Below are 21,124 nucleotides of genomic sequence, written 5' to 3'. Positions count from 1 at the left end.
CAAGAAACATGTTGTTCTCACTTCATTTGTCGTCTTTGCCCGCAAATTGCTTCAATTTAGTCGTTTGGTGGTAAAAGGTTGACGTTTTTCACTCGCCCTTGAAAGCAGCAAAGGAAGTTTTGAAAGGCGTGTAAGTGGGAGCCCCTGATTTGGTCAGCCCGATGAGCTCCGGAAATAATTTGAACGGCAATAGACGCCTTTCCTCAAATATAATATCTAGTCCCGGCTCAGCAGTTGACTTTTTTCCACTCAGGAGATAATAAAAGCCTCATCTTGGTTTCAGTCCGGCCCTTCTTAAGCCTCACCTTTATACACTTTTAAATCATGACTTTTTACATTCCAGAGAAAATTCACACTTCACCTCAAATAGATAAATACACTGTCTGTCTGTCCGTCTGTCTCTCTGCGATTTTCTCTGGAGTAGAACATAATGTACTGTGTCATCAGTGGATGTCAAGTGTTTAAAAGGTGCTGTGTTGTTGCCATGGTTACACTTGGAGAATGGCAAGCGGATTAAAAGAAAAGCTTTTGTCGCATTCGTTCGGATGCTTTGTTGCACCCCTTGTTTTGCTCATTTTATGCAAATGCGCACTCAATTGCAGATTGAGTTGGGCATTGTTAGCATTTATTAACCTGCATGACCTTTGATATAAATCATAAAAAGAATTGACGAACAATTCCGTTATTAAATGTCTTTTGTCAGCGCTAGCTTGAAAGCACCACGTATTTGAATTTTCAAATTTTACGCAGTGGGTTGACAGTGAGGTCTTTTTCCTCTTCTCTCAGGAAGTTCGCTTCACCTTGGATCGCTGCTCAGGGGCGGCCGTCAAGGAAATGGAAGGTCTGGGAAGTTGGCTGACCACTGAGGATCACTCGTCCTGCGAAGTCACCGCCACCACGCCCAACACCGACCGGTACGCCAACTTTTTAGAGTGACACCAGGAGCAATTTTCTTGTAATTTCTACTTCACGATCACAAACAAAATCGTCCGTCGTTACCGATACCTGGTAGCTGTACTCGGCCATCCCTAATTTGGCCACTTTGCAGATACCTGAACACAAGTCAAGTGCTGCAAGTGGGCGGAGTCAACGAGGATATTCCCTACATTTACCCTCAGCTTCAACACAAGCACTTCACAGGATGTATACGCAACCTCGTCGTGGATAGCAAGGTAAAACAACATTTCAGAATCAAGCCTTCGCTTACTTTTGACTTTCTTTTCTTACAAATTATTTTGAAAAATTAAAATGACAACTTTGTCCTATAATTTTTTCCCCCTCCAATAACTTCTTCTCAGGAACAAAATTCTCTGGTTGTTCGACCTTTATAACATATAGAAAACATTTTTATTAAGCCATATTGAGAATGAAAACAGTTGTCTAAATTGTCCCCCTAAAGCACTAGCTAAATAAACGACGCTCAAACGACATGACAATTGCCCTCGACCGAAAACGAAAAAAAAAAAACTGTCAGCTCCTGCCCAGGGGGAAGACAGAGTTCCTATTTGGTATGGTCCTCCATGTCCCTGCCGAGTGCACTGGCAAGGTGAAGTGGATTTTGCAGTCAGACTGCAAAGAGCGCCTTTCCAAGCCACTGTCAAGGGTTTCTTTTACCTTTGGCTGCTCCAGCAGAACAATTCAAGCTTGACTAAAGTGAACACGGCGCCCTTTGTGAGCCCCCAGAGCCTGAAATGTGAACCCCAGATCCTGTTTTCTGCTTAGCCTAGCATGGCGCTAACCTGTGACTGGCATGCTTTTACCTCACTGGCCTTTGAAAGCTGCTCCGCTTTTTCAACTCGAAAAGTACTCAAACAATTTTTCAGACATCTGTAGGGGTCCCATCGGACCGAATAGGACACTTTCTGCTCACCTCTTTCGGGAGTCAAAACAGAAGTACCAGACATTCTTGGAAAGTTATTCAGTAATGAAGCAAACAAAAAGTTTGTCTTCAAATAGTCTAAAATCAGTGAAATAGTTGGAAAATGATTGGACTTAACCCTTTGTTGGTTCAAATCTGATTCATAAAGTATTTTTTGTTCCCCAAACAACAACCAACTTTGTGGTCTGAAAGTGGAAAGCTAAATGTTGCTAAGGATGCTAATCGTTTCAACATTACATGACTTTTGAATTCAGGTAATTAACTGACATTTATCAATTTGGATACAGGCTCTGTTGAAAAATAGACGAAATCATGATGAAGTCCCCCAAGACTTCATTTACAACAAAGTGAGAATGACTTGTGCGAGTCGTTTGAATCGCACTCTGACACAAAAAGGCAGAAAATATGAAATATAGAAAGCATGTACACTTTTATCTGTAAGTATACAGTAGACCTGCTCATGAACCCGAATGGAGCCGTGCAATTCAATCAAAAAAAGCGAAGACGATTTATTCTGATATGACTTCAAGGAACAAAAAACTTCTGGAGTTCATCGGTTCAACAGTTTTGACGGATGGCAAATTTCCTCGACTTTGTGTATAGCTGGCTAGATAACTTGTTGCTTGATGGTATAGCAAGCAAACTATGGCACGGAGCCAGATTGAAGAACTTGAGGAGTTGGGGCTGTCACGAAAAAGACCAACACTGAGGCAAGTACGGGACTTTGGAAGGGCCAAGACAAAAACGCTTGAGACATCAAGACCAAGCCTGAGTCGAGACTGACACAGAGAGACACAGAATGAGTTGTCACAGCCAAGCTCTTGACGTTTTAAGACAAGATCAAGACTTTGAGCTATCCAGTATTGGTCATTTGAGTCATTCCTATGACTTTGAGAGTCAAACCCGAGTCAGACAAAGACTGAGGGTCAGGACCAGGTTGGGATCAAATTTGCTTGAGTCAAGATTAACCCAGGCTGAGTCTGACCAAACCTTTGAGAGTTTGAGGCCTGAGACAAGACCCGGACTTTCCCAAGTTGAAACAAGACTTTGAAGTGTCTCTGTTGAGTCTTAAACAGAAATGAATACCCAGCCTGAGCCAAGATGGCTTTTTGAACAAGTCTTGGTCTTGAAGCAGAGTCAAGATGAAGCTAAAGCATTCTAAATATGGATATCGTGGAGCCCACTTCTTTTAACTCCTCTTTCCTGCTTTTGTATGAACTCTGCTGTTTTGTCTGGGAGCTCAAATATATATATTTTTTTAATCCATTCAGTTGCCTGCCTTACTGTGGACTTCTTAGCCATTGATCTGTGAAGCTCAGCAGCAGCCAGGAAAGTAAATGTTGAGTCATAAATCAAAAAGTGAGTAGCAGAGAACATAAAGCATAGAAAGTGGACGTAATGTAAGGCTCGGTGTAAACAAGATCAATGCGTCAGACGTCGGTGTTTTAATAAGCTCCGTCTGCTTTCATGGTGCCACACACTATTTTATTTATTTTTAAATACAAGTCATGACATCTGATATTCATGGCGGCTTGATAAGGCTGCAGCCTCGCTGTGACTCAATGGATGCTGTTTATAGCCACTCAAAACCAAGACTCTGAACTTTAAAAGCTTGGGACCCCGTGGTCAAAGCCATCCCAAGCGAGCGTTTGCCCTTTAGACCAAAGAACAAGACTTTCTCGGAGTTGAGAGCGAGTCACGACCATAATTAGAAAGGGTTGAGAATCCTCTGGTCGCCCTTTCCTGTTATGGCTAAAACAGAAAGAAGCTTGTCTTAGAGACCAAAGTGATTCAAGTGAATCATGAGCTCTCTCTTCACAGTTTGAATCACTGGAGAGGTTCGGAAGTGATCTACATGGTCTACGTCTTGGCTTGAATTGTTGAACGTGGAGGTTCTTCAAGAAGTGTCTCTTTAAAGACTCCCCTTCGGAGCGCTCATCATTCTCTCTGAGTTTGCAGCAGCTTCTCCAATCTTTGAGAGAGATGAGAGCTGTGGTACTTCCTCATCCGCTGCATTGCTTTTCATGGGCCGCTCTCTTTCTTGTCTTTGTGCCCGTGGTTCGTGTCCCTGCAGCTGTACGATCTGAGCTCCCCGGCCGACTCGCAGTCCAGCTCGCCGGGCTGCCAGGCCACCGACGGCAGCTGTGTCAACATGGGCTACCCGTCGTGCGGACGGCGTGGACACTGCCATGGAGAGTGGGGCTCCTTCAGCTGCCAGTGTGTGCCCGGATACAGCGGGCAGCAGTGTGAAGAGGGTAACCCCAAAAAAAAACGACGCTCCTTTGTTCGTTTGTTTGCTCATTCGTTCGCTCAGTTGTTCGTTGGTTCGTTCATTCACTCACTCATCTTTCGAGCCGCTCGTAGAGGTCAAATGACCAAGTTACCTTGTTCTTTTCAACGTTTGAAGGATTTTTATGTACTGTCAACACAAGAACAGAATTGATTGAGCGCTAATCAATGATCAATGACAGGGCCCTCAAAGGTTCTGGATGTAATACATCACGCAGAAGGAAACAAAGCCTGGCAGGGAAGCTGACAACAACTGGCAGCCAGACAAGCGCTGGCTAAATCTCACAGGCGAGGCGTCACTTCCAAAACAAATGAAACAACAGAACATGTCCACAGCGTGACAGACAACTCCAAAGGAAGGAAACAAAACGTGTGAAAATCAAACACAGTGACAAAGAAGCAAGAAGCTCCTACACTAGCGTAGCTACAGCACTACCGATCAAACGACGTCGAGCTTTTTGGCTTCTGTTCAATAGTTCACTTGAGATTTGACAGTGCAGGCTTCTGGTACTTATTGCTATTAAAGATGAAGGACAGGCAAAAGTTTTTCATTAGTCTGTTCTAAAGAATAGCTGCACATTATTAATAATGACTTTGTGTATCCTGGAAGCTCGCTGGAGGTCAAAGACCTGCAAAGGCCAAAGACCTTCATCTTTTGAAAAAATACTCATTCCAGGAAGCAGCCGAGCAAGCTACTCAAAACAATGACTTAGCTTCTTGCTAGCGTAACCTTTTTAGCGTAGCATCGTTATCCTGAGCGACTAAGGCGAGAGCAGAAATAGCAAAAGTTTAATAACGTTATTTTCTTTTTGGAGTCACTTACAAAAGCAGGCAAATATAAAAAAATAAAAATAAATAAAACCCATGACCTCTTTCCTCGCACTTTTGCCCCTGGCAGTGGTTAAAAAAGCAAAGCGTCATTTTTCGACGAAGCGAGGGCAGACAAAAACAAAGCAGCAAGTGTGCGATTTTGCCTCCCAGCATGACACTTTTGGCCTCTTAAGCTTGCCGGAATGAAAGAAGAAGTGGAACTTGCACGCACTTTGGAGATGAGAGACGGATGGGACGACTGTTGTGTGAACTCACCCCGGGGGAACAACATCATCATCAGCAACATCTACAATGTTTTTTTTTTTTCCTTCTGACACGCTGTTTGTTGTGCAGAGGTTCCCGAGTACTCCTTCGACGGGCACAGCCACGTGCGCTATCAGTTGGCCTCGCCCTTGCCGGCCCGCAGGACGGCGGTGCAGATCCTGGTTCGAACCCGCAAGCACAGCAGCACCCTACTCAGTCTGAGCTCCAGAGAGCAGAGCGAGTACCTGAGACTGGAGGTAGGACTTGTGTTCTCTTCAAACTCAATTTCCAACTTTCATCCAGCCTCCAAGCCTTAATTTGAAACTTGAACTGTGTTTTGAGACCATAAATTGCCATTGTAACTTTGGCTTGAAGCCCAAATTAGAAACCCTGACCGTGGCTTGATGCCATGTTATTAAAACTTCAGATTGAGGTTGACACGGCGGCCCCGCAGCGGGGACTGTTTACTGCGATAAGCCACGCCTCCTTTCCCGCCTCCTCCAAGATGAGAAGCAAACACGAGCACTCGCCACGGGAGGATCCTGGCGGGACTCCAACTTGCTCACTTTTAATTGGGGCTAAAATCAGGTGGTTAAAAGCAGAGGCCCAGCGGATTGTAAATAGAATTAATTAGTTCACGGCTCAGCCTGGAAACGAGCCGCCGCCGCCGCCAGACTTTTGTGGCCGAATGACCAAGACCGCTAACGGGAAGGGAGACAGACGGAAGGACGTGCAGTAAGGCGTGAGGGGGAGAGAGTATGAATATGAGGAAGCTCTCAATGGATGGAGGAGCACAAGTGACAAGACAACTTTTGGAAATGAGATGAGGCGAGGCGCAGTGCAACACTTCTTTGAAAGCCAAACACTTTCTTGAAACTTCAACTCTGACTTCAAATCCAAATTTCAAAGCCCCGGTCGTCTGGAAAGTGTCCTTCACCATTTGCTTTGGTAGACGGCGAGTTATCTTGACGCTCGTCCAAAAGCTTTATGACGACTGCCCCCACCCCCCCCTCACTTGACGTGTGACTGTTTTGACGTTCTCGTTTACCAACTGAAGACGCAGCATCAGGAGCGACTGCGGTTTCAACATTTCGCTCAAGGCTATTTTGACACGGCCGAGGCTCCAAATGTTTTTAAATTTTATTTAGTTATTCTATTTATTTATCTTAAATGTATTTATTTATCATTTTTTAGGGACATTTGAGTTGAGAGATGACTGCTCTACCACGGAGCCACACCGCCCCCATTTCGAATGATTGATAACCTGTGTCAAAACAGTTCAGTGGCTTCGCCAAGGTCCTGTTTTAATGGTATCCATGACAACCAGTTCAACCCCCCCACACACACACACACATGCACACACACCGGTCCTGCCTTGCTCTGAATAAAGAGCCAAAGCGGCGTGGTGTGTTTCTTGTGTGCATGGAGCGCCCACGCCTCTTTAGTGTCTCCCGCTGTCATCGGACGTTTCAGAAGCAGATGAGGAGACCAAGAGAAGGAAATTATGCACAATGGGACACTTGGAGGAAGCCCTTTGAAATGAGCACAAGCGTCCTCCAAAACCGTTTTTTCAACATGAAAGCTGACACACTTTTTCGTGCTGCATCCAGTGTGTGCGTGCCTGCACTTGATACGACGAACAAATGTTTGTGTCCATTCCGCATCTCAAAGTGCCAACTCGTGGTCGTCGTAATAATAATAAAAAGAATATGACCGGGTTCAAATCTGGGTTGCGGACTGGGTTAGTTAGGTTGTCAAACCTTGGTTAGGCTTCTAAACAAGGATTGTGCTTTCTCCCAATCAGATTTATCAGGGCCTGCTGGGTGTCTTCTACAACTTGGGCGACGGCGACCACAACCTGAGCGTTCCCACGTACCGGCTGGACAACGGGGAATGGCACCAGGTGGTGCTGGAACGCCACGACAACGAGATGACGCTGCGGCTGGACGGCGGCGGCGGCCGACGGGAGGTGACGGGGGCGCCGGGACGCAGCCGGGAGATCGTCATCGACCCCACGCTGGTGGTGCTGGGCAACGCTTTCCCCTCCGCTCTCAATAAGAGTTTCCAGGGTGAGTCCACGACAAATGGCCTTGGCACTTTTCGTACTTTGACTCCATGATTGGCAAAATTTTTATTAATTCTATGGAAGGCGATTTCTCGGGACTAAGAAAATAAGTCGAGCACAACTCCCTTTTTTTTTTCCTGGCAGCATTTATGCGGCTAAAACCGCGCGTGCAGATAAGAGAGCGTTTTGCGCTCGGCATTCATTTACATGTCGGAGAAAATTACAAAAATGTAAACAAAGCAAACAAAGTCGTCACAGCAGAATGCTCAAAGCTGCAGAGGAAAGCGCGTGTGAAATTCATCGGCTACCACAAGACAGAAGAAAGAAAGAAGACAGCGAGCGAGCGGCTTTTCTTCCGCATGCATCCTCCAACGCAGCACTTCCAAAGTCTCCCAGTAGTTACTGTCTGCGGTGCAACAAACGAGACAAGAGCGCGCCTGCCTTTTTTTTGCAAATGTGACGTCTCAAGTTAGCATTTAGCTTTTCAACGATGAAACGTTGCCACAGAGCTTTTTTCCCCCTTGCAACAACTCTGAGCCGGTTTGTCAGCAGGAAAAACGTGAGGCAAATGTGGAATTGCCTCACGTCTTTTCTTGTCATGTGTAAAACACGTTTTAATTTCCATATTACCCACACCGAAGACACACACCGCAAGTTGTCTTCAAAGTGCAAAAATATTTTTGTCAACTTCAATGTATTTCTTGCGTGTTTCAACATTTGCGCCCCCCGCAGGCTGCATGAGGGATCTGCGGCTGAACGGTCGCCACCTGCCGATGGACGGCCAGAGCTGGCGGGAAGGCGTGTCGCAGATCAGCGCGCAAGGCCTCTCCTTGGGGTGCCCCTCTGACTCGTGCAGAAGGAACCAGTGCAGCCCACCCTTCACCTGCGTGGACCTGTGGCGAGTCCACGAATGCAGGTGGGCTAAATGCGGCATGCGTACCTGCGTGGCTACGGCATATTATTGGGAATGACGCTAACGTGCTAACAGTGGAGAAAGCGGAAAGTTGTTAGTGTGCCGAGTGTTTTTGGAGTTGCTCTTTGATTCTCTTTGAGGTGGGAGCCAAAAGAGCTTCCTGGCGCCACTTAGAAATGGAGCGCAACCAACTGGTCCTCCGGTGGACTCATTAAAAGTTAATGCGGATGTTTTCATTTGCTTTCGTTTTGGTCAGATGACGTCCCAGCCTCCTTTTTGTGTTCTCCTCGCCCACTCCACCTCACCTGGTGCCTCTCACCCTCTCTGGTTCTCTTCCAGTCTCCCATCCTCTTTCGGCTTGTGCTTTTCTTTTCTCCTCCCCTTCTGCCTCTTCCTCCTTGTCGTTCCCTTTCTCCCTGTCTCCTTGCCCCCTGATCTCCTGGTCCAGCTCAGTGTCGTCCTCTTGTCTTGCTCCTCCCTTTCTTTCTCGTCTTCCTCCTCGTGACCCTGTTCCTCCCGCTCCTCCTCGTCTTCCCTTTCCTCCTTGGCCTCCGCATCCTCCCCCGTCTGTCCGCCCGCTTGGAGCTAATTAGCAAGATTTCCGCCTCTTCGCTTTTAATGTGTCGGCGGCGGGATCCGGTCCCGCGCGTCTTTTCTTCGTTGTGCCTTTTCATCCGACTCCTCCACGTCACTTCTCGGTCTTGACCCGCGCTGGGCGAAATGAAGCGGCGCCGCTAAGTGCTCTCTTTGCATTGGCGTGGGCCAAACCTGCTGACTATTTGCATTACCAAGTCATGTCACCCCCTATTGTTTTATTTTTCAGTGCTCCAGCCATTTTATTGTTTATTTTTTCATGTCATGACCTAATATGTTAATTGATTAATTGTACTTCACAATGAAAAATCATTGTTGTATTATTATTATTATGTTTTTTTATTTCTTTATTTAAGTTATTCATTTTATAAGACGATAGTGCTTAATATCTGTTGTTGCTTTTTCCTTTCGTGGGCTGGTTGAAAGTCATCTCAGCTTTTGTAGGGACACCAAGAGAGATTATTTTTTCATGCAAACTGGAAAAAAAGTGCACACAAGGATCAGATGCGAAATTGTGACTCTTCTCGCTGTTTACTCTCAAAATAAACACCTAACGCCGGGTTTGTTTTGGGGGGGTTCTTTTGCAAGACGGCGACAACCCGCTAGCTGATGAAAATGAAAAAAAAAGGGAGCATAGGAGTCTTTAAGCGCATCGTCTGCCTTTTTCTCACAAAGTGAGGCGACGCGCTAACGATGCCGTAAAGCGTCAAGTGTCAGTGATAAAGTCTACTAATGACGCCGGGAACTGCAGACTACATTTAAATCAGACGTTTTCATTTTGATTTTTTTTTTCGTTTTTTTTTTTTCGTTTAAAGGGGGGGAAAACATTTCTGGGCAGAGAATTTGCATGCATAAAACATGTTGGTGCGTTTCCATTCCCGAAAGCAGAATTTTTACACTCAGATCTCATTAGCGGCGACTCCTTGCTAACATCAACACGCCGAATGATTGACACATATTGCTGTCTTTTTGGTTTTCTGTCAAGGTTTGTCTCTACTCGCCAGCAATCGCCCTTCTCTGGTCGTATTCACAAGAAATTCAAGTTCAAATTTTTGGGGGTTCTCTTTGACTATTTATGTCGATTTGGAGAATCTCAGCTACATTTGACATTCATTTAGATGGGTAAATGATTCTATTTTTTATGATTTATTTATTCTTTACTTTCCATTTCCAATTTCGCGGACCACCCACCTGCAATACCGTCATTGACCACTAGAGAACCACTGTTTGACAATCTCCTGCTCTATCAGAGTGGATTGCAGACGGCCGCCATCTTTTCCTGTCGTATTGCGTCAGCACGTCAATTTTCCAGCAATCACTCTCGATATCAATGACTTTGCTCGTCTTTGAGAAGTTGTCTTTTCTTTATATTGGAGCTAGCGGCGTGGATAAAACCCAATTAGGCTTTCCAGAGTAGCGGAGGCAATCCGCAGGCCGGATTGAGTGTCCGTTGGGAGCGGACGCGAGCAGGTGTTAAATGTTGCCGTAAAACGTCCCGTAAAAAAACACACGCGCCTGTAAAAAGGTCAAGCAGGAGAGTCTACTTGACATTTATACGACTTTAAAGCTAATCACAATATCGGACTTTGTAGTTATTGGTGCCAATTGGCGATTCCATTCCTGTGAAAGTTATTCTGGTTCAGAGTCGTTTTTGCGGAAGATTCTTGTTCGGTTTTCTTTCTTATTTTATTTCTCGGTACGCTGCTATTTTTTTCTTTCCAGTAGATTGCTTAGTTTCACGGGTTATTGTCGTATTTCCCAGTAGATTGTTGTGGTCTTTTCAATGCAAGCCTTTCTTGTCTTTGTCCCCCAGATGCCCTCCGGGCCACATGATCCGCGTGAACGGCAGCCGGAAATCCTGCGTGTACACGATGTGCGCCACGCGCCCGTGCCACCGCGGCACCTGCGTGGCGCAGTCGCCGACCAAGTTCACCTGCCATTGCCCCGACGGCCACCGGGGGCGCCTGTGCGAGACCGCGCTGGCCGTCTACAGCGACGACGTCGGCCTGAGCTTCGGCTCGCTCTTCGCCATCTGCATCTGCTTCATGGCCCTTCTCGGTAATGCCGGCCGTCTTGGATCCAGCTATGTTTCTGTTGGTCCATCTTTATTGTCTGTCTGTCTGTCTGTCTTTCATTCTACAGAAAACATTTCATATGCTCTTGTATAGGCAAATAATGTCCATTATTCTCAAAGCAGAGGTCCCTTATCTGTTTTTGAGAACTTTAGGTTCGTTCCACCCACAAGGAAAAAACAAATATTTGATTGAGAATGTTGGGAATATGCGAGATTGTGAATATTTGTGGACTCAGTGTGGCACCTGCTGCACATGCTGCTCATTTGCATAATGTGGCGTTATTTCAAAGATGTGTGGGGTTGGATCCCTCGTCAGCGTTCGTGATGCCAGGGAGCGTCTGGAAATGACCTTCAATATGCCCAACTTCATTATTCGTTACTTTATTGGATTCGTCCCCCTCACAGCTCATAACCTTATCAACCTTTCTTCTCATTCTATTTTTCATTTATTTCTCATTTCCAATCTGCCTTTTTTTCCCCTGTTTGCTTCATTTTACTCTGCTAGTTGGAAAGCATCCTTGAGAGCTCTGCGGTGGAATGTTGCCAATGAGACACCTGTGCGATTTCTCTTTGATAACTCATCTTTAGATAAAAATATCGTCGTTGTTAAACATGAGCGTGGCGAACCGCGGCCTCCTCCCTTCTGCTCTTTCGGAGGCTGCCCGGGGTGACAAGGAGGTGCCGCAGGGTACGAGCTGTTGTCAGCGCCGCCGCAATGTTCGCCTTATTTAATTGAGGACAATGGCGCGCACGCACACACATGCGCGCAGCAGGCGGCTGGCGCAGATCACGCAGCGACGTAACCAGACGCGACGTGCAAAAAGAAGAAGGGGAAGATGAGAAACGGCGCTTCTCGCCCGCAAACGCTGAGGAATGACGCTTCTCGCCTTCTTCTCTCCACAAAGACAAAAGTCGTTTTGGACGGGTAAAAGAAAGCGTTTTGTCCGGAAATTTCAAGACAAAGCAGATTTGCTGAAATCGCAGCAGATTTCCTAAACCTTGCCGATCACTTCGTCATGGTGGCTTATGGTCCGGTGCGATCTTGTCACCTTGGCAGGGTGTCGATGGCGCCGTGATTGACAAGCGTCGTCATCGGTGATCGGTCAGTGGGGACCAATCTCGCCGCTGATTTCAATTCAGCTCGCCCGTGTCGTCGGCGTGCGCCGATCGGCCGGCAGGCGCTGTCACCAAAATCCCAATGGGGTGTTTGTCTTTGCCTCATCAAGAAAAGTTGGGCCGTGCAAGATGAATGATTCATCTGATTGCAGTTGATCATGTGGACAGAATGTGGAATGAGCTGAAGACATGAAAGATGCTTGCTGCTGCTCAAGCCATCCATTTTTACTTTTGGAGGCATTTGCTCTCATTTTGGCAAAGAACTACTGGAACTGTAGCGACATCTTTGTAAAGTTGAACTATAATTTGCCATTTCAATTAAAAGCAAATTAAAATAAACGAATTCGTTAGAATTTAATCAAATACAAACAATAAAACTAATTTAAAAGATAAATTAATTCATTTTAAAAAATCCCTGATTTCATTTTTCTCACAAATTCCTGTTGGTTTCTTTAAAATAACGCCACATTATGATAATTGAATTCCCACTGCCATTTTTCTTCATTGTTGACAACTTTCTGTCATTTGTTAACTATTGTTTTCGTTTTCCTTTTTTGTTATCTCTCATATTTATTTTGGGGAGTACGATGTCCAATTTCACATATTTTCGACCATTTCTCATTCTTCCCCGAACCCCCCCTCCCCCTCCCATAGTCTCATGGCCAAATTGGCTTTAGACTCCCGTTCCCAATTGCGTGAATATTTCCTCTCAGAGAAAGTGAGAAACATCAATTTGGACCATTGTTTTAAATCTACTTCAAGTCCACATTGACGTGAGAGCGAAGAAGAGTTAAGGAGTCGGAAAGTCGAAGCGAGGAGAAAAAAAATCCAGGATGAAGCTTTGGGACTTTGGAGGCTGCGAAAACAAATAAACACATAATGTTTCACTCCCTCGCACGTGCACACACACACTGTCAGAAGCACTGATCAGCTCTTCCGTATCTCTGTTTGCCCTCCAGAGAGGCCTTTTGAGCCCACAATATCCATCTTGTTCTTGGCCCTGACCTCTGCTTACACACACACACACACACACACACACACACGGACGTACACAAGCACACAGCACTTGGCCTGTAGGCTGTGTTGTTTTTTTCTCCTCCCCTCTCTCTCTCCTCGCGTCGGAAATCGATGCTAGCGAAGCGCGTGTCTTGACAGCAGCTCATCTCAGATCTGTGTGTGCTGGTGTTGCTTTCACATTCCCACTATTTTTATTTTATTTTTCGGTTTGATCTGCCAGCTTGGCCAAACAAGAACCAATCAGTTACTGAAACTGATCTCAGACTCGTTTTATGTGCTTTTATTTTGTTTCTTTGACTCATTGTCACTGTTTTCTCATTTTATTATTATTATTTTAAATATCTAGCTGCTTTCACTTTTTGATTGTTTCTCAATAATTTTCCAGGCCACTTTTATTTAGCTTTTTTTGGCGGGAACCATTTCACCAAATATCTCTATCTGTGTTTTATCTTTCTTTTGCTCTTCCTCAACTCGTCCCCCTTCTCCTTGGTATTCATCTTCATCTTCTTCTCGCCCGAGCGTTGCCTTGTTTGATGGAGCAAACGTGCCAGAATGGAGTTACGCCGCAGCCGTAAATGACTATCGATCGCCCCTTACCTGCTTCTCCTTCACTCTTCCGTGTTTTTCCAGCCGAATGAGCGTGAGGCGTATTTGACAGTCAGCTGACGAGGAGCGGCGCTCGTCAGCTGGTGACACATGGCCGTCGATCTGAAATCAAATCTGGGAATAAAAAAAAAATATATATATATATCACCGAAATTTTTGTGATCAATGAAGTTTTTGCTGAACATTGTAAACAAAAATATGGGTAGAAATTAATGACATAATGAAAATAATAAAAATAAAATAAAAAAAGAACTGGCATCTGTCATGTACATCTGACCTCAGTGGTAAAATGCTAACTGCCTTAGCATAGTCGGAAGCTAATATCCTTCCTAGCGCTCTCTTTGGCCAAAATGCAGATGAAAGCGGCATGCTGATGATGATGATGGTTCATTTCAGTGCTGCTGCTGGGCATTTTCCTGTACACACGCTGGAGGAGCTACAAAGGCCTGAAAGAGGGCGTGTACCACGTGTCGGCGCACCACGACGGCTGGGAGGACGTGCGAGAGAACGTCCTCAATTACGACGAGGAGGGCGGCGGCGAGGAGGACCAGGTACCCCACAAAATACACACATGCAGCATACAGTATATTCACTTGTTGTTAGCTTGCTTCCGTCGGGCCGTGTCCGCAAAGTGTCATTTGCGCACACACACACACACACACACACACGCACGTCAGATGCTGATGCTGTAACCGTGGCAACAGCAAAGCTCAACCATGTCAGATTGTTGGTGAAAGCACAGGCTTGTCTGCAAGAGACGAATAGAACACAATTAACACAATCAGTGTGTGTGCGTGGAGAACAATTCAGCCCATAAGACCTCGACAGTACTTCAAAGACTGGCCTTTCCACGCCTGCAATGTTGCTGTTATTGCAGATTTTTCACAGTATTCGGTAGTACTGCAAGCCAGTTCTCCGAGGGGGGTCTCCCTTCAATCTCCTCTTCAGGAGGTCAAACGCAGGCTCAATTAAGAAGAGCTTCTCCTCCACCCAATGATTTGGGGTGATGCTGAAGCTCATCCCAATTAGCTGCGGCTCATCTCTGGACAAAATCCAATCTGGTCCAAAGCACGCCAGCTCATCCGTGAAGCGGAACGTTTTTCTTTACGAATGAAGCTCCGTGCGTCGGCGTCTTTGTGCAGAACGCGTACGACATGGCCGAGCTCCAGAAGTCTCTGCAGCCCAGCCCGGCCCAGTCGGTGCAATACTGTCGATCCCGGGCGCTGCACCACCCGCCGCCGCCACCGGCGCATCACCAGCACCACCTCCACCTCCTCCACCAGGCCTCGACGCCCCCGGCCTGCGTCCAGCCGCCGGACGCCCTCAGCAGGACGGCCAGCTCCGGCACGCCGCCCCCGTCGGCGTCCTCGTCCGCCTCGGGGACGGCCTGCGGGTCGCGGCGGGACGTGCCGCCCGCGCGCTTGCCGGCCCAGGGGCAGCCCCCCCGGCTGGGCCGGCGCTCGCTCTCCTTCTCCAGCCAGGATCTGGCCCGCTACCTGTGCGAGATCATCCGCGACGCCGACCATCACCCGGACACGGGGCCCTTCGACTCCCTGCAGGTCTTCTCCACCGAGGGCGGCGGCTCCCCGGCGGGCTCGCTCAGCTCCTTCAGCTCGGCGGGCTTGGACGCCGGCGACGGGGCGGCCGACGCCCGGCGCGAGGAGACGCTCGGGGAGTGGGGGCCGCGTTTCGAGAAGCTGAGGGCGCTGTACGAGCGGGCCGAGGCCAGTGACCTCTAAGCGCAGAGGACCCTCTCGAGGGGGAAAGGTGACCCTCACGCAAACACACACAAATACACACATACAGACTCTCGATGTTATTTGCTGTCAATCAATCGGCTGGATAATGGAACGTGCCATTTGAGCACTGACTCGGGATGGGCCGGCGGACCCACGCCGTCGCCGTCATGGACGTCAACCGAGGGCCCTTAAATGTGAAAACAAATGTTTTTTTTATATATATATATGCAGGCACAGCAGAGACACCTAAAAATGTATTTTTGGCCTCTTTGCCTGTTTCTTGTTGTGTAAATAATCACCAAATGGCCACTTTATTAGGTACACAGACAAGCACGTATATGTCATGGAATGGGGATGGATTTGATCTGTTCCTGGGTCAAAACCATCAGCACACAAACTATGAATTGTCCAATAAAATTGCACAATCAAAATAAAACAAAACTACTCATCACATTGGTCAGAAATGTGAGTGAAAGATTTTTAAAAAATGAAAAGAATATTCATTGTTAAAAGAAAGAAACAATGATCTTTAGACCTTTTTGTGTTCTGAAAGGGAGCTTTTTTTCTAGCTTTTTTTGAGGCCTCAAGTTTGCCCAGGAACAGACTGTCCACCCTTTGTTTTTGTTTTTTTCTTGCTACAAATCTCTTCTGTGCCAAATAAACTGGCCCAAGATGGCGCGTGACACGTTTACAAGGAGTCGCGCGTATCGATGGCGGGTTTTCTCTCGCGACATCGAGCTACTTGATCTTGCGCTCTCGTTCTTGTCTCCATTTGCACTGCGACAGCCAGGAAACAAAGCGGCCGCTTGCAGAAGGACTGGCTGGCGGCAAAATAGCAAATGCCAAAACGCTCAAGGACACGCGTGACACAAGCAGGTCGCCGTTCTGGCCCGACCTCGTCTCGCTGCTTTGCCGCCGCGAAGAAAAGGTGATTGTTGTTATTGCGCTGATTAAAACGAAAATCATGATTGATCATCAAAGCAGCAAGGAGTTAATAATTGTGGCTCTTTGTTTTCCTCCTCACTCATTTGCTTCTCCGATCGATGTTACCGAGAAAATGGATGACCATTTTCATTCATTATGAAACCATTTGGACAATTTGGTTTGACTCATGATTTTAAATGGGATCTCAAGGCAGAAATGGTCTTTGCAATTATATTTTTAATGTGCCCCCCCCCCCCCCCCCACACACACACTCGTCTAAACGTTCTCTTCTGATGAATATTGCATTTGAGGAATATGGATGAAGGAGATGAATGCACCCATCTCAGGGGGGTGGCCATTTTTACCTCTACCGCCCCCTGCTGGAGACTAAACTTGCCGTCAAAGTGCCCCCGGGCGGTCACGAGATTTTCTCGAGTCAAGACAAAAAGCCCCTTTTCATCAACAATGTCAACACTCATTTTGTAATTTTGCAGCCATTACAATCTTTACTTCTTTGTGGTATTTATTGAATTTTTCCTGATTTTCACAAATATTTTGAACAATTTTCAAGGGTCCATTTTCATTCAAAACAGAAACATTTTGCTGTATTTTTCAGTGAATTGTTTCTGCTAAGTGGCCATTTTCCCAGTAAATCCCTTCCTCTCGTCCTGTACATCTACCCAATTGCCGAGCGAGCAATGAAGAGAGCTGCAGGGAGCTGTTTTATCTCCTCGCTCACCTCCGCCTGCTGACCCCCTCGACCCCCAATCAATGACGGCAAAAACATTTAACAGGCCGCAAAGACAAACACACCCCCACCGCTCTGCGTCGCAGCGTGTTTGCGAGGCAGGACAAAAGCAAGATTGACAACGTCATCAAGTGCCTGATTTGTTGGTCCACCGAGGTGGGGGCAGGTTGTCTGTCGCACATGGTCACATGGAAATATTCTTCAAATTGGTGGAGAAAGGTTATGTTTGGGGTTGCCACTGTTTAGATGAGTGGATGGTTATGATGTTAACTGAAAAAGTTTTATGGAAAGAATTGCCTCAAGGCTATATGGACAAAAGTATTGAGACACATCCAGGATGTTCTGCAAAAAAATAAGACATAATAATGTGATGTCAAAAAAGTTCAACATTTTTTTTTTGTTTGTTTGGATAGTCACATCTTGATGACTCAGTCGAGCATTCTCACACCAAATTTATCCAAACGTGGACAGCAAATGATGGATGAAGTGTCCCAAAACTTTTGTCCATGTGGCTTTCACGAAGGATGTTTTTTTTTTTTTTAAATTTGGGTTGCAGTCTTTTAATTTCTTGCATTGTCATTTCGAGGGCACGCATGTTGTGCTTTTTCGCCCGACCTTGTACATAAAGAGAGGAAATGATTATTTACGTGGCGCACTCGCTCTTGCTGCCTGCGACAAACAGGAGAAAGCGAGAGCCAAGTGGAAAACAAACAAGTGAACAGAAAAAAAAAAAAAATCATTTTCTAAAAGTCGTGTGTGATGATGAGCTTTGAAGAGTTTTGTGCTTTGTATTTGCTCTCATTTGTTTTCCTCAATAAACTTCATTTGTTTGCACCGCTCACGGCTGCTGCAAAATACAAAACATGATTTTGTTGTTGGACCGATGTCATCAACATGGCTGGACTTAAACCTCGATATTAACATAAGTTTTATTTTTACATTTTACAATTTCTGCACTTTAAATCATTTGTAATGTTTGTTTCCACACCAACAAATCTCAAACTTTTTACACATTTTTAATCATTTTTAACATGTTTCATTTATTTTTTAAAATATTTTTGCCACGCTTAAAAAACAATTGTCATCATGTTTTGAAACCCACCAAATGATTTATTTCTTCTACTTTATAATCATTTCCTTTTCATGATCTTATGAATCACATTCCTTTTCCCCTTATGAAACAATTTTCATAATCAGTTGCAGTTCGGTTGTATTTGGCAGTTAGAATTGAATTGTTTTCACATTTTTTGTTCTTGTATAAATATTCAAATGAAATTTCTTTTATGCCTTATGATACATTGAAGTTTTATTTTTTCACCTTTTTCAAGCATTTGTCATTTTTTAATTTTTTTTCCCTAACACCATACTTTTGGCATCTTCCCTCATCTTAATGATGACTTATTTTATATGATTTTATTTTCTCGCCCACTGAGTCGACAAGCATTGGGCCGCCACCACCGACGCCGCCGCCGCCTGTCAATCACGTCGTGGCGAAAGCCTGGCACATTCTCCACTCGGGTCTTTTCCTTCCTCTCAACTCCCCTCAGCCGCCACAAAGCTTCCTTTCATACACAAGTGATGCAGCAGCAACACTCGCTGGGGCTATTCTGGATTGCTACGGAGAATCAGCGCTGCAATTTCCTCACTGCTTCCATTATTCATGTGTGTGTGTGTGTGCGTGTGTGGCTGAGATGATTGGAGTGCAAGGTTGAAGCGTCGACTGATGAGAATAGCGGCAGTGAAGGGAAAGCAAAAACATGACAGGCATCACAACATGGCTCCCTCGCCGGCTAACAGCGTTTCGCTAGCTTCTCGTAGTGTTGGCTCATGAGTGAACGATATGAACGAATCTTTTCAGTGAACGAGAGTTTCAGTTCATATGACTTCAACCAGTAGGTGTCGGTAGTGCGCATTGAAGCTGGTGCCACCTCGCCGTGAAACAAAACGAAGAAGAAAATGACGTCACTTCCTGTACACGAACGCGTCGTGAATTGCATTTCCCGTTCACTAACTGAACGGAGCTGTGAGTGAGCGTTTGCATTTCCAGTTCATCGCGAGAACGGATAAGTGAGGGAACGAAGCGTGACTTTCCCGTTCGCGAACGAGTTTATGGGTGAACTGCCTTCCTTCCCCGCGTACATCAACGGATCAGTCAGTGAACGTGTTGCGTCCCTCTCCTGGCGTGAACTATGTAAGCTAGAATGTCGATTTACGATTTGCCAAGCAAAGAAAGAAGCACTCACTGAAACACCACTTCTTTTATGCGCGTTTTCTCCAAGCTAACGGCTAACTTTATTGCATGAAGGGATGCGCCGTGATGCAACAACGGGGAGATTATGCTTCTCTTTGGGTCATCTTGATTTTATAACACTTAAAATAACGTGTATGCATATATACACCTAAATATTGTTATCCAATATATGTACTGCAATTTCACATTAGATTGCTGGTTTGAAATGTACTTTTAATATTATTATTTTCAAATAAACATTTATGTTAAAACTTGTCTGGTGTTTTATTCCTTGTTTTTATACTCGCCAATTGAAACAAAAATCTGACATTTGGGTCATCTTGATTTTATAACACTGATAGTAGTTTTTAAATAACGTGTATGCATATATACGCCTAAATATTGTTATCCAATATATCTATTGCAATTTCACATTGGATTGCTGGTTTGAAATTTACTTTTAATATTTTTTTTTTTTTTTTAAATAAACATTTATGTTAAAACTTGTCTGGTGTTTTATTCCTTGTTTTTATATTCGCCAATTAAAATATAAAAATTAGACATTTGGTTAACATGTCGGCATAACGGATTTTTTTTCAACTTTTTATTCAAACACAAACACATTCGGTATAATAGAGTGTCCGAGTGACGTTACAGATCAGACGGCCAATCAGGAAGTGGCCTGTTATTAGGTACACCTGAAAATGGCGGTGTACCTAATGGAGTGTCCAAGTGACGTCACAGATCTAACAGCCAATCAGGAGGTGGACTGTTATTAGGGACACCTGGAAATGGCGGTGTACCTAATGGAGTGTCCAAGTGACGTCACAGATCAGACAGCCAATCAGGAAGTGGCCTGTTATTAGGTACGCCTGAAAATGGCGGTGTACCTAATGGAGTGTCCGAGTGATGTCACAGATCAACCAGCCAATCAGAAAGTGGGGGTGAGGGCGGGTGTGGCACTTTTCACTTAAACCAGGGGTGTCAACCTCCAGTCCTCGAGGGGCCGCGTTCCAATATGTTTTCCAAGTGACCCTCGTTAAGCGCACCTGCGTGAAAAGTTTTAGCTTCTTTCACGTTCAAAAGGAGCTAAAAGTTTTCACGCACCTGCACTTAACGAGGGAATCACACGGACACTCCATTAGGTACACCGCCATTTTCAAGTGTACCTAAAAACATGCCACTTTATTAGGGAAATATCATGGTCAAAGGTCACAGGTGTCAAGCTCTAGTCCTGGGGGCCGCGTTCCAACATGTTTTCCAAGTGACCCTCGTTAACCGCAGGTGCGTGAAAAGTTTTTGGTCACTTTCACGTTCAAAAGGACCTAAAAGTTTTCACGCACCTGCACTTAACGAGGGAATCACACGGACACTCCATTAGGTACACCGCCATTTTCAAGTGTACCTAATAACAGGCCAGTTTATTAGGGAAATATCATGGTCAAAGGTCACAGGCGTCAAGCTCTAGTCCCGGGGGCCGCGTTCCAACATGTTTTCCAAGTGACCCTCGTTAACCGCAGGTGCGTGAAAAGTTTTAGCTTCTTTCACGTTCAAAAGGAGCTAAAAGTTTTCACGCACCTGCACTTAACGAGGGAATCACACGGACACTCCATTAGGTACACCGCCATTTTCAAGTGTATCTAATAACAGGCCACTTTATTAGGGAAATATCATGGCCAAAGGTCACAGGTGTCAAGCCTAGTCCTCAGGGCCGCGTTCCAACATGTTTTCCAAGTGACCCTCGTTAAGCGCAGGTGCGTGAAAAGTTTTTGGTCACTTTCACGTTCGGAAGGAGCTAAAACTTTTCACGCAGGTGCACTTAACGAGGGAATCACATGGACACTCCATTAGGTACA

The 21,124-nt window shown here is 45.6% G+C and overlaps 1 protein-coding gene across 3 annotated transcripts in view; it reads left to right on the top strand.

Moving 5' to 3' along the window:
• The window catches only part of LOC148400985 (neural-cadherin), a 107,363-nt gene extending 89,486 nt beyond the window's left edge, over positions 1-17,877 (top strand). For all 3 annotated transcript variants that reach the window (XM_088372298.1, XM_088372297.1, XM_088372299.1), the window contains 9 exons: positions 787-914; positions 1,049-1,172; positions 3,954-4,134; positions 5,333-5,499; positions 7,047-7,311; positions 8,040-8,223; positions 10,628-10,872; positions 14,024-14,178; positions 14,770-17,877. In XM_088372298.1, coding sequence (XP_088228424.1) covers positions 787-914; positions 1,049-1,172; positions 3,954-4,134; positions 5,333-5,499; positions 7,047-7,311; positions 8,040-8,223; positions 10,628-10,872; positions 14,024-14,178; positions 14,770-15,366 — 2,046 coding nt within the window. In that variant the 3' untranslated portion in view covers positions 15,367-17,877. The remainder of the gene's footprint in view (positions 1-786; positions 915-1,048; positions 1,173-3,953; positions 4,135-5,332; positions 5,500-7,046; positions 7,312-8,039; positions 8,224-10,627; positions 10,873-14,023; positions 14,179-14,769) is intronic.
• The last annotated feature ends 3,247 nt before the right edge of the window (positions 17,878-21,124 follow it).

The sequence above is a fragment of the Syngnathus floridae genome, chromosome 3 (genome assembly GCF_059516105.1).
Source record: "Syngnathus floridae isolate MCC-2025c chromosome 3, RoL_Sflo_1.0, whole genome shotgun sequence".
NCBI classification, from domain to species: domain Eukaryota; kingdom Metazoa; phylum Chordata; class Actinopteri; order Syngnathiformes; family Syngnathidae; genus Syngnathus; species Syngnathus floridae.
Note: the sequence above shows the minus strand (reverse complement) of the source record. Positions and strands in the feature narration are given on the sequence as shown.